Source organism: Brassica napus, chromosome C6, assembly GCF_020379485.1.
Source record: "Brassica napus cultivar Da-Ae chromosome C6, Da-Ae, whole genome shotgun sequence".
Lineage (NCBI taxonomy): Eukaryota > Viridiplantae > Streptophyta > Magnoliopsida > Brassicales > Brassicaceae > Brassica > Brassica napus.
Window position 1 is genome coordinate 26,318,995 of NC_063449.1, and position 10,886 is coordinate 26,329,880.

General features: G+C 36.4%; 3 protein-coding genes and 1 long non-coding RNA gene across 4 annotated transcripts; 1 reads left to right on the plus strand and 3 right to left on the minus strand.

Moving 5' to 3' along the window:
* Positions 1-1,716: 1,716 nt before the first annotated feature.
* On the minus strand, positions 1,717-3,842 carry BNACNNG20370D. Its single transcript, XM_013843411.3, has 6 exons — positions 3,250-3,842; positions 3,042-3,134; positions 2,742-2,972; positions 2,554-2,656; positions 2,258-2,487; positions 1,717-2,170 (listed from the first exon to the last, which is right to left on the minus strand). The coding sequence occupies exons 1-6, from the start codon at positions 3,570-3,572 to the stop codon at positions 1,939-1,941; spliced, it is 1,212 nt and encodes a 403-aa protein (XP_013698865.1). The 5' UTR covers positions 3,573-3,842; the 3' UTR covers positions 1,717-1,938.
* A 475-nt stretch (positions 3,843-4,317) lies between these two features.
* LOC106406020 (calmodulin-2) lies at positions 4,318-5,744 on the minus strand. Its single transcript, XM_048760863.1, has 2 exons — positions 5,430-5,744; positions 4,318-4,946 (listed from the first exon to the last, which is right to left on the minus strand). Exons 1-2 carry the CDS (start codon positions 5,503-5,505, stop codon positions 4,573-4,575), a joined length of 450 nt encoding a protein of 149 aa, XP_048616820.1. The 5' UTR covers positions 5,506-5,744; the 3' UTR covers positions 4,318-4,572.
* A 96-nt stretch (positions 5,745-5,840) lies between these two features.
* On the plus strand, positions 5,841-6,893 carry LOC125588916. The gene is made up of 2 exons (XR_007325108.1): positions 5,841-6,046; positions 6,711-6,893. It is a non-coding gene; the product is annotated as an uncharacterized LOC125588916 (long non-coding RNA).
* LOC106404809 lies at positions 6,593-10,380 on the minus strand. Its single transcript, XM_048760862.1, has 2 exons — positions 9,447-10,380; positions 6,593-7,267 (listed from the first exon to the last, which is right to left on the minus strand). Exons 1-2 carry the CDS (start codon positions 9,889-9,891, stop codon positions 6,747-6,749), a joined length of 966 nt encoding a protein of 321 aa, XP_048616819.1. The 5' UTR covers positions 9,892-10,380; the 3' UTR covers positions 6,593-6,746.
* Between the last annotated feature and the right edge of the window lie 506 nt (positions 10,381-10,886).

Sequence of the window (10,886 nt, forward strand, 5' to 3'; positions counted from 1 at the left end):
ATAAGTCGTCGGAATATACCGAGGGACTCCTTCCTCGGAATTTTCCGAGGGCTCCGTTCCTCGGAAATTTCCGATGAAAATTCCGAGGAACATTTCGTCGGAACTTCCGAGGATTGGACCATCGAAATATCCCGAGGAAGTTCTCCCTCGGTATATTTCGTGGACCTTTCCGACGAACTGGTGGTCCTCGGAGTTTCCTCGGAAATTCATTTCCTTGGAAATTTCCGAGGGATTTCCGAGGAAAAATGAATTTCCGAAGAAAAATGAATTTCCGAAAAAAATGAATTTCCGAGGAGTTATTTCCGAGGACTTATTTTGTCGGTATGTCGTCAGAATAACGTTATTCCGACGACATACCGACGATTTTTTTCCCTCGGTATGCCGCTGTTTTCTTGCAGTGTCGTGTGGTGATGAAAATAAGAATTTGAGGCATTCATAAAAGCATCGGTTTTGGATTTGAAGTTTGCAAAGAACTAAATTGCTACCGTTTGATCAGACGAACATAAAATCATATCTTAGACTTTATTAACAAAAAAAAAATTGGGATCGAACCAATGATTGGTAATATTTTTATAGAGAATGAGTTGAGTTTTCACCCAAATACTTTAAATCAATTTTTTAAAAAAATAGGAAAAGAAGCTCTCTTAGCAATTTAATCAGCACCAAGGTTAGCTTATCCCTCCCTTCAAGTCGAAAAGATGTCTTCTATGATGATTGCTATAGATATCTTGCCCATAACGGTTATGGTCTTAAGCTGAAAATGTGAAAAGAAGATTTCCTTTACAATTTCTTTATTTGATTAAGCAAAAAAAAAAAAAAATCTATTATTTCATAACAATACACCTACGTCTCAAGAAGTCAGCCTATCGGACCAAAAAGCAAAAGCAGCGTACTGCTAAATGGGCTTTTCTTTTGGTCCATTGAGCTTCATCGCCTTCACGGCTCTCAGCGTAGATGCATCATTGTAGGTAGGGTGTGAAAGTCAACTAACTAACTAGTCAGGTGTAGTAAGCCTAATATGTGGGTTTAGATTATGTGTGTTCATGGGTGTTTTGTTTTATGCGCTTATGCTTTGGATATTTTATACATTTTGTATAACTTAACTTGACTAGGACTGTGATGTACCATGTATCTATATATCATGGTATACTATCTGCTGTTTCTTTGTACAGATACCACAGTAAACTTACTGACCTCTGGAGTCTGGACCATACGGCCTGATATTTGTTTCATTATTTTCCCGGCTTTCTTTGCCTACCTTCAGTAGCTCTTCTCCTCCAACACCAAGGAGCAACATCGTTGGGACTATATCACCCACCACAGGGTCACCGAGCAGAGGCAAGAGTCCTTTCTTTTCTCGGTGCCATATGTTCTGTTAGCTAAACTCTTACTGTCATCTGAAACTGAGCTATCAAGAAGCCATATCTACATTGGTATCAATGGGTTTTGACAGAAACGCAGCAAGACGGGCGCTCATGCACGTAAGAAATGATGTCAACGCAGCCACAAACATCCTTCTTGAAGCACAATCTCACTAATTCAAAAAAAGGGCTTGTTCCAGATCCCAAAACAACACAATAGGAGAATGCCTGCTGTCATTGGACCAACCTTGGAGCCAACATTGTCTCGGCCGACCAAAAGACCTTGCCAACTTTCTCCGTTTCCATTTTCTAGTTTAGGATGAGTTCCTTAGGTTATGTAGCACAGATTTACAGGTTAAGAGAAACACTGAGAAGGTTCCTAATTTGAAACTTCAAAAACATTACGGATCTTATTACATCTCATCTTGTAGGAATAACACATTTATACAAGAACCACCTAGGAAACCAAAAATACCTGAATAACTATGACTCTCTTTTTTTATACATAACTCTAATCCAGCATTTGACTCCAAGATAGTGGGAAGTAATAAGACCTAACCTTGTGAAGGCACAAACTTTAGCTTACTGATTCTTTTCTTTCATCCTCCATGGTATACACTGGTATCTCCCAGTTCTTGTTCTTCTTGGGATCATCAGTTAAGGTCAGATCCGTTTCATACTCTTTAAATGTTTTGAAGAATGTTTTGGCTCCCATCATAACCAGTCTCTCCACCATGAATAACTGGTAGTTATTCTTGATTATAGGATCCATAACCTCGCTAAAATTCGATGAGTAAGCCAGTTTGTACCTGTAGTATAAGCAAATCACAAATGAGTCTATGTAGAAGCAGAAGCTTGCACACCATTCGAGTTGATCTGATAGAATGTAAGTTTACCTGACGGCGAGAGGAGAGAAGAATCCAGGGGTTCTCTCATTAGAACCAATGAAAAGTGTTCTCCCATGTGGGATCTTCTTCTCTATCCTGCGAAGGATAAACTCTGGTCGTGTATCTCTGTCCAGATGAGGAAACTGAATCCTCTCAACACCGAACCTGTCTTTTCTGGTTTTCAGTTTGTCCCCTCGGCGGACGTGGATAGCATCATAATCACCAAGTTGTGCTTTTATCTGTACCGAAAACAAAATTTGTTCAAGCTTAAAGGCTTCACCTCAAGAAGCAGAGTAAACAACAACCTTTTCTGCGGCTTTTCTCAAACTTGGAGCTGCCATATTAGGGAGAAAGGAGTAAGGAAGCATGACGGAGCTACGGTTGCCTCTATCTTTGCACTCAACGAACCTAAACCCAAATCATCAACAATGTCAAGAAAGCTAAAACGGGACTCTAAAATAGCTTAAGAGGAGAAGCCCAAAGTGTATTATACCATGCAAGAGGACTTGCGGTTCGGTTAATGATCAAGAGATTAGAGTAGTGACTCTCTGTTAGCCTGTGGCGAGTGACTCCATAAACATGCGCAATGCCTCTTCCTCCCAACTTCATGCTTGTTGATAGAACAAGATGCCATGTCTTAGAGTCGTCCAATATCACAGGTATCTTCTCAGATATGAGGTCAATGTCGTACAAAGAGTCCATTGCACAAGAGCTCCCTACCCAACTAAGAACAGTCCAAAAGTAAAGATATCTTTCTAGAAAAACAAACAAGTATTCACAGAAGAGAACTCACCCTTCCTCAGTAGCTTTGTCATCAGACCGATCAAGTATACCTTTCTTATTATGTATCGGATTGATGCACATTCCAGAAGGCATAACAAAGGTCCTGCAACCATGAAAAGCTTCAGCCTTTTTACATAGAAAGCCACAAAGTGCACAACTTGGCAAGCTCATAGCTTTTATTATAAAGAGTAGAACTTTGGAGCTAAAAATCAAGTTACCTGTTGAGGAACAAGGCTTCTTCAAGTGCACACCTTAGGCTAGATTCTTGATGACCCAAGCCTGCACAAGTCTCGCAGTTCTTCCCAGGACAGTCGATTCTGCTTCCCCAGTACAAGTACTTGTCCGCAAGCGAGTGGTGTCTCTTGCCGCGAGGAGATGTCGCGAAGTAATCGATTAGGGTCTGTTGATACGGTAAGCCTAATTTTCCGGTAGAGATCACGGAGGAGAGGAGGAGGATGAATGCGAAGACGATGAGTAGCAGAACAAGACGGCGATATCCAGGCGAGGGTTTGGTCCTCTGAGATTTGCTCATTGTCGCCATTGAAGTGTGAAGAGAGCGAAGAAAGAAGAATACTGATACTCGTGGCGGCTAGACACAGAAGATCGGAGCCTAAACGGTGCCGTGGAGAGTCTCCGATTAACCGGAAGCAGAAAGAGGTGACGTGGCGGATCCCAACATCCGTTGAGATGGCACAGAGTCTACTAGACAATGGTTCTCCGCTTTGGCTCGACATGTTAAGTTTTGCCGCACAATAACTAACCGGTTGATCAAACCAAACCGGACCGAACTGGTATAAGAACAATTCGGTTTTCGGCAGTAAACTCGGTTCAGCTGATAAATCAAGATCTATCGTTTTATCATCAATATTAGAAAATTAAAAATACATAACTTCTTTAAATTAATACTCTATAAATTAATATACACTAAAACTCTCTATAAAATAATATAGTTTTATAGTCCCAAAATAGTTCCAAAATGATCCAAATATTAAATAGTTTCAAATTTCTGATAAGTCATAGAAAAATGTAATCAATGGTAACCGTAAACATTATAAAGTTAATTAAAAATTTGTGCCTCTTTAAAAACTGGAATCTAAAACAAATATTTCATTCAGAACCGGCCTTGATGGTAACAAGCGGCCCTGATGGTAACAAAGCACATTGATACATTTGTTGAGATAAGAAATGAAGTGTGTTTTTTTTTTCTTTTTTTTTTTGAACAATGAAGTGTGTTTTCTTATTACAAAGAAACAAGGAGAAAGGGACCACTTTAATGGAGAACTGCATTTAACAAAACCATGCTTTACTAAAGAGAGACCATTAATACGAAACCACGAAACTAGACCAAGTTTTACAAAGAGCAATAAGAACACAAAGCAAGACTTCAAATGTAGAGCATAAAAGAAAACAGACCAGAGAGAGTCCCATGAATAAGAATTTAAAAAAATAACAGTAATATAAGAATCACATAAAGAGTATTTAGTAACAGAGAGGTACGCAAACCAAGTTTGGGACTTTTCTTTTTGGGTCCAAAACCTTTATCACTTAGCCATCATGACCTTGACAAACTCCTCATAGTTAATCTGGCCATCACCATCAACATCAGCTTCCTTGATCATCTCATCGACTTCCTCGTCAGTGAGCTTCTCACCTAAGTTTGTCATCACATGACGGAGCTCAGCTGCCGAGATGAAACCGTTCTGGTCCTTGTCAAAGACCCGGAATGCCTCCTTGAGCTCTTCCTCGGAGTCGGTGTCCTTCATCTTACGGGCCATGAGGTTCAAGAACTCGGGGAAATCAATGGTGCCGTTACCATCAGCGTCAACTTCATTGATCATGTCTTGGAGCTCTGCTTCTGTTGGGTTCTGTCCTAGAGAACGCATCACAGTTCCCAGCTCCTTGGTGGTAATGCAACCTACAAAGGAATCAAAATCAAGGATTGTTCATTATTTCCTACTCCAAAATATTAACAATTACAAAACTCAACAACAAGTTTCTGTCTTTATCTTTTTCAGACAAAACTCAAAGCAGAAAACAAGTTTCTCTCTTTATTATTTTTTCAGACAAAGCAGACAACAAGTTTCTCTCTTTGTCCTTTTCAGACAAAACTCAAAGCAAAACTCGGTAGAGAAGCAGACATCTTTGGTAGATCCAAATTCAAAGTTTGTCTCTTTATCTTTTTCATATCGACAGCGTTTTTGGGCAATCGAAAGGGAAACTAAAGGACTAGTCTAGAGATCAAGAAACTCAGATCCGTACGATATAGAGTAATAACCAAAGAGTCAAACCAGAGTTCGAATCAGACGAAGCCAAATAATCACATGCATACGCAGTGGAGAAATCATATGCACACACAAACGTATGTTTCAACATTAGGAGGCTGAAGACGAGAACGTACCGTCACCATCCTTGTCGAATAAGCTGAAGGCTTCCTTGAATTCAGAGATCTGATCGTCGGTGAGTTGATCCGCCATTGTTTCTTTTTCTTCTCGTTTAGGTTCCTTTTTTTTTCTTTCTCTCAAATCGAGAGGAAGAAGAAGAAGAAGAGAGAGATTAGAGAAGTGTCAGCGTGGAAACGAGAGAAACACCGTCTTTATCGGATCCTATTAACGACTTTTACTCTGACCCGGTTTTCTTCAAACCCGCCAGAGTGGACGACAATGATCGCATCACACGTTTACGCGGTCTGTACGCGGAGCATTGACTCTCATGTCAGCATAACGTTCATATCTCTATTTAAGCTAACTTCGTGTTTTGTCCTTTTTGATCATTGTTAATTTTATTTTATTTTGTTTAGTAAAATGATTTCAATTTATAATTCATATTCAATTTTTATAGAATTTTTTTTCCATATCACATATATGTTTGATTCTTCTAATCAATATATATCATATATGAATATATATACATAACTAACCCAGTGATGGTATCTTAGTGGTAATTTCTTGGGGTTTGGTGTGTATCCACATTAATACTGAGTTTGATTCCCACTTGGAACTAAATTATCATTACTTGGTGAGTCTGGGTTGAAGCTTTGGTCCTAGTGGTTTACATGGTGGGTCATAACAGATGATTGGTCCATCCCCTGACATTAGTCGGAAAGTATTCTAAACTCGGGTCGGGTAATTTGGTACGCTTTCGGGCTAGTCTACTTTGTAGCACTAAATGCGTTCTTCCTGGGGCCAACCGGATTAGCCGATAGGGCTTATCAAAAAAAAAAAAAAAATATATATATATATATATATATATACACATAACTTTAACATTCCAATAAAAATTCTAATTAATGGTAGTGCATATGCAAATGTTTGATATAGTTGATTTGGTTATCTATATTATCAAATTATATTTAGTTTTCGGTTGTTTATAAAAATAAATTCATAATCAAACATGATTAAACGGTAACAGTGAATGATGGGTGATACATTAGAAATTGATTCACAATATGTATTAATGAAACAAATCATGAATATATAGTAAATAAAAAAAAAAAACTTTCCATTAGTAGGATCTACGGGCTGAATGAACGGGCACAGAGATCCACTAGCGAAGACGGTGAAATCTCACGACTGAATAAAAATATCATTAAACTTAACCATTTGCACACCCTTGTGAAATGTTCGTCTTAGATTATTAATACAACAAGATTATAATATAAGAGCTACAACATGTGTCATAGGTGAAAACTGTCGCGACTATGTCATGATCAACCACATCAAAACACTAATCTTCTTCGACATGCGTCGAGCGGGAGTGAGTTGGTACTACCACGTCGGATGTGTCGGCGTCCACTTCCTTTGTCATGACCATCAGCAGAATCAACCGCTGGTTTATGACACTTGTTGTTGTCGTAGTGGGAGAAGGAGAGCTCGCCAACTATCTCTGTGATTAAATCCCCACAGATGTGGTCATGAAGGGCCAAACCGATCTTACCAACCTCTCTTCGTTGACCAGATACCAAGTCATCACAAACCTGGTTCACGCTGTCCATCAAGCTCTGTGATCTCACCTTCCGCACCACAAGTGGCGATGTGCAACGTGTATCTATCGTTCTCTTGGAAATGACGTCATTATGATCGGGTCTAGTTACTAGATTAATGTTGTTGACTTTGTAGGTTTTGTTGGCTTTGTACTCGTGATCGTTCATCATCGTCGAGAACATTGTTGTGTCCGTGTCTGTTTCGTGTATTATCGTCTTCGTGTTATTATTCGTTTGCATCCCCACGACGACATCTCCTGCCACCATTAAGCAAATAAAAGAAACTAGGTTAAGATTTGCGCTTTGCACTGGAAAAAAATTATATATACTATTTTTATGTATTATATGTTCTTTTACATATTTATAAAATAATAAATATATATTGAATAATTAAAAAATCATTAAATATTACATATATAATTAAATTGATGTAAATACATAAATAAATTTTATTAATCCAAACAATTACTTTTTCTATTTTATATGATATATAATTAAATTTAAATGACGTTAACATATAGAGTGCATTTTTAGTATTAATATATATTAACTGATGCTTTCTACTCATATGATTTTTTTATCATTTGTACATTTTTATAGCAAATACTTTAAATCACTGATAACAAAATTTTAAATTGTGTGATTAATAGTTTTAGTAATTCATAAATTTTAAAAAGTTCAAGGCTAAGTTTAAAATTTAAATATTAAGTTGTCAATATTTGTTCAATAGCTTTTACCAAAATTATTTATTCAAAGCAAATTTCAAAATTAAAATATTTATATATTTATATGGTATATAGTTTAATTTAATATATATATATATATATATAAATCTTTTACACTTAATATTTATTGAATGAGATTTCTTACTTATATGATTTTTAATCATTTGTATTTTATCATAAAAAAAAATTTAAACCATGGATCACAAAAATTTGAATGTGAGACTTTTAACAGTTTTAGTAATTTATATTCGTTTTAAAAAATCAAAATATAACATATACAGAAAAAATCTAAATTTTTATTAAATGGTTAATGTAGTTTTTTAATTTATTTTATTAATTTAAAAGTAAACAAATATGATAGAGAATACACTAATTTTTATCAAATCTTTATTATTCAAAATCATTAATTTTCATATATATACTTTAACCATATTAAAAAATTCCGTAATTTTTATTTAAGGAAAGAATGAAAAACATTAATAATAAATTTATGGTTAGTTTAATAAAAAATTTATTATATATTTAGATGAACCAACATAATTCTCTAAAGATTCTAAGACTCATTGTAGTGATGACACATGACTACCTCAAATGTTATAATGTTTTTTTTTTTTAATATATAGGGGATTATACACTTAAGTGATATTCTTGATTTGGTACCAAAAGTAAAAGTGGCTTCATGAATAAAGGAATAAAGGCCCCTTAAAAGCTGCTTCTACTTCATCATTTGTCTAACATGCTTCTTTCTCCTCACTCTTTCTACACTTTAATTAGACATAAATGATGTTATATTAGACTAAGACTATACCTAACTATTAATTAATCCGCTACCATTTTGACTTAATACCATTTTGAACATTATTTGCCAACAACTTTGAAGTGAACTCAAGTAATAACAAATGTCACCTCACATCAAATAACACATTTCATGCATGCATGAAATGGTTAGAGCAATTACATTTGTTTATCTCTATTTATTATTAAATTAAAAAATGATGAGACTGTCCTCCACTAGTGGACATAGGCCATGTTCGTTTACGTGTCGCGCGACCTGCGACTTGCGACTAAGATTACGTTCGTTTACGTGTCGCGCGACCTGCGACTTGCGACCTGCGACTTGCGACCTGCGACTAAACCTGCGAACTGCGACTAAAACTATGTTTGTTTACGTGTCGCGCGACCTGCGATCTGCGACCTGCGACCAGTCGCGCGATCAAAATTTTCTTAATTTTTAGTCGCTGTTTTTTCGGACGACTTGAATGGGAACCCGCGACTGGTCGCGCGATCAGTCGCGCGACATCAAAACGAACAACAACCTGCGACTTGCGACATGCGACCAGTCGCAGGTCGCATGTCGCAGGTCGCAGGTCGCGCGACACGTAAACGAACATGGCCATACTCATGATTTCATCACCACCAAAGGGACAAAAACTCTTAATTTGCCCTTCCCAGTCTATCTTCATTTTCATTCTTTGTTGCTGCTTTAATCTACCCACTGTTCTCCTAGTTGTAGTGCTTCTTCTGAACGTTAATGAATCCAGTGGTTGATCCATAAAACGTGAATATTGATGACAACTAAACCACCATGACCCAGAACTATACTAAGTAACTAATAGGTTAAGTGTATATCCCACATTACACATGTTGTGTTTTGTGATTAATATTTAATAAATGGACCATGACTTGTTTATATGGGAATAGAGAAACTCACCGGTACGCGCCTTTGGTGGTGAAACCTCAAGTTTCTTGTGAAGAAGGTAAGTGGTTTTGATGACGTTAATGCTTTTCCGGAGCTCCTCTAAGTCCCGGTCGCATTTCTCTAACGCTCCGACAAGACTCACCCTCGCTGCATCTTCTTCCACTCCTTCGTTTGGAAGCGGCGGCTCGACCTTCCCTCTACCGTCTCCATTTGTTGTGTCTTCCGGAGGAGAAGCGTAGACGACTGTTCTATGTTCTTGTTTCTTTGAGCCTAAAGTGATGGATTTGCGGCGGTTGGAGGAGAAGTTGAATGTCGATAGAAAGAGGTTGAAGAATCCCGGGAGGCAGCCAGAGGAAACGACAGAGGAGTTTGAGTTTCTCCGAGGAGGATTATGGTTTTCCCGCCATGAAGATGAAGGAGAAAGCAAGTTCTCTAGTTTAGTCTTCTTCGCAGTCATTCTCTGTGTTATGTGTTTCTTGAGCTCTTTCTTTTCTCACTATCTAAACCTTAAATTACCACTTACTCGATATTGTTATTTTATTCACGCCAACGGCAATTAAAACATTATACCTTTTTCGTGTTTTAGGTTTTGCTTTTCTTTATATATTTGTTTTCTTTTCCATTTTATTTTGTGATTTTTACTTTCGTCTTTTAGGTTTTGCTTTTCTTTATATTTTTTTCTTTTCCCTTTTATTTTGTGATTTTTACTTCAGGGTTGGTCCACTGGCACATGTCAAACAGTATGAAATACTAAAGGTCTAAATGGTGATTAAAGAGTAAAAAAAAATGCATTTTTTATTATTTTTTTTCTTTTTTATCATTTACAATGAATAGTTTTTTCTTTTCATTCTTTTTATTCAAGGAGAATATAGAACAAATTTATTTCTCCTCAAAATTGATAAGAAATAATCTTCGTTTTCATTTTTATAATTTTATTCATTTGCATTTTTTTTCCTACTCATTGGTAATGTTTATATGGTCACCACTTGACCTAATGCTTTTACAATTGCGCGATTTATCATTAGCTATAGACATCATAATGTCTTTTGCCGTTTTTATGTAAGTTTTTGTTGTTGTTACCATCTACTAATTTTTTTTTTCTAGCAACTCTGAACTAAACATAACCAAGACTTTGAAATGTGACACACTGATATCATATTGTAGCCTATATAAGCTTCTAAATTCAGATTTTTTTTACTTCCATTTTAATTTTACAATATTTCTGCAATCCCCTATATATTAATAGAAAAACATTTGAAAAGTTATAACATATATTTTGTATTAACTAAAAAAATGTCCAGCTTAATTGTCAGTTAATTAGCATAGCAATTAATTTGACGTGACAACTTCATATTCAATTAGAAAATAATGTTGGTCGAAGATCAATTAGAAAATAATGTTGGTCGAAGATCTAGATTGTGATTTCGCAAGGGATTTATTAAAATTAAACTT

Bases quoted from the DNA above. Each gene is read 5' to 3' on its own strand.
- LOC106406020 (XM_048760863.1), bottom strand. From the start codon at position 5,505: ATGGCGGATCAACTCACCGACGATCAGATCTCTGAATTCAAGGAAGCC. The intron at 4,947-5,429 runs GTACGTTCTCGT...ATTCCTTTGTAG, and splicing joins ATTCGACAAGGATGGTGACG to GTTGCATTACCACCAAGGAG.
- BNACNNG20370D (XM_013843411.3), bottom strand. From the start codon at position 3,572: ATGGCGACAATGAGCAAATCTCAGAGGACCAAACCCTCGCCTGGATAT. The intron at 3,135-3,249 runs GTAACTTGATTT...TCATGGTTGCAG, and splicing joins GAAGCCTTGTTCCTCAACAG to GACCTTTGTTATGCCTTCTG. The intron at 2,973-3,041 runs GTGAGTTCTCTT...GACTGTTCTTAG, and splicing joins GACAAAGCTACTGAGGAAGG to TTGGGTAGGGAGCTCTTGTG.
- LOC106404809 (XM_048760862.1), bottom strand. From the start codon at position 9,891: ATGACTGCGAAGAAGACTAAACTAGAGAACTTGCTTTCTCCTTCATCT. The intron at 7,268-9,446 runs GTGAGTTTCTCT...TAATGGTGGCAG, and splicing joins ACCACCAAAGGCGCGTACCG to GAGATGTCGTCGTGGGGATG.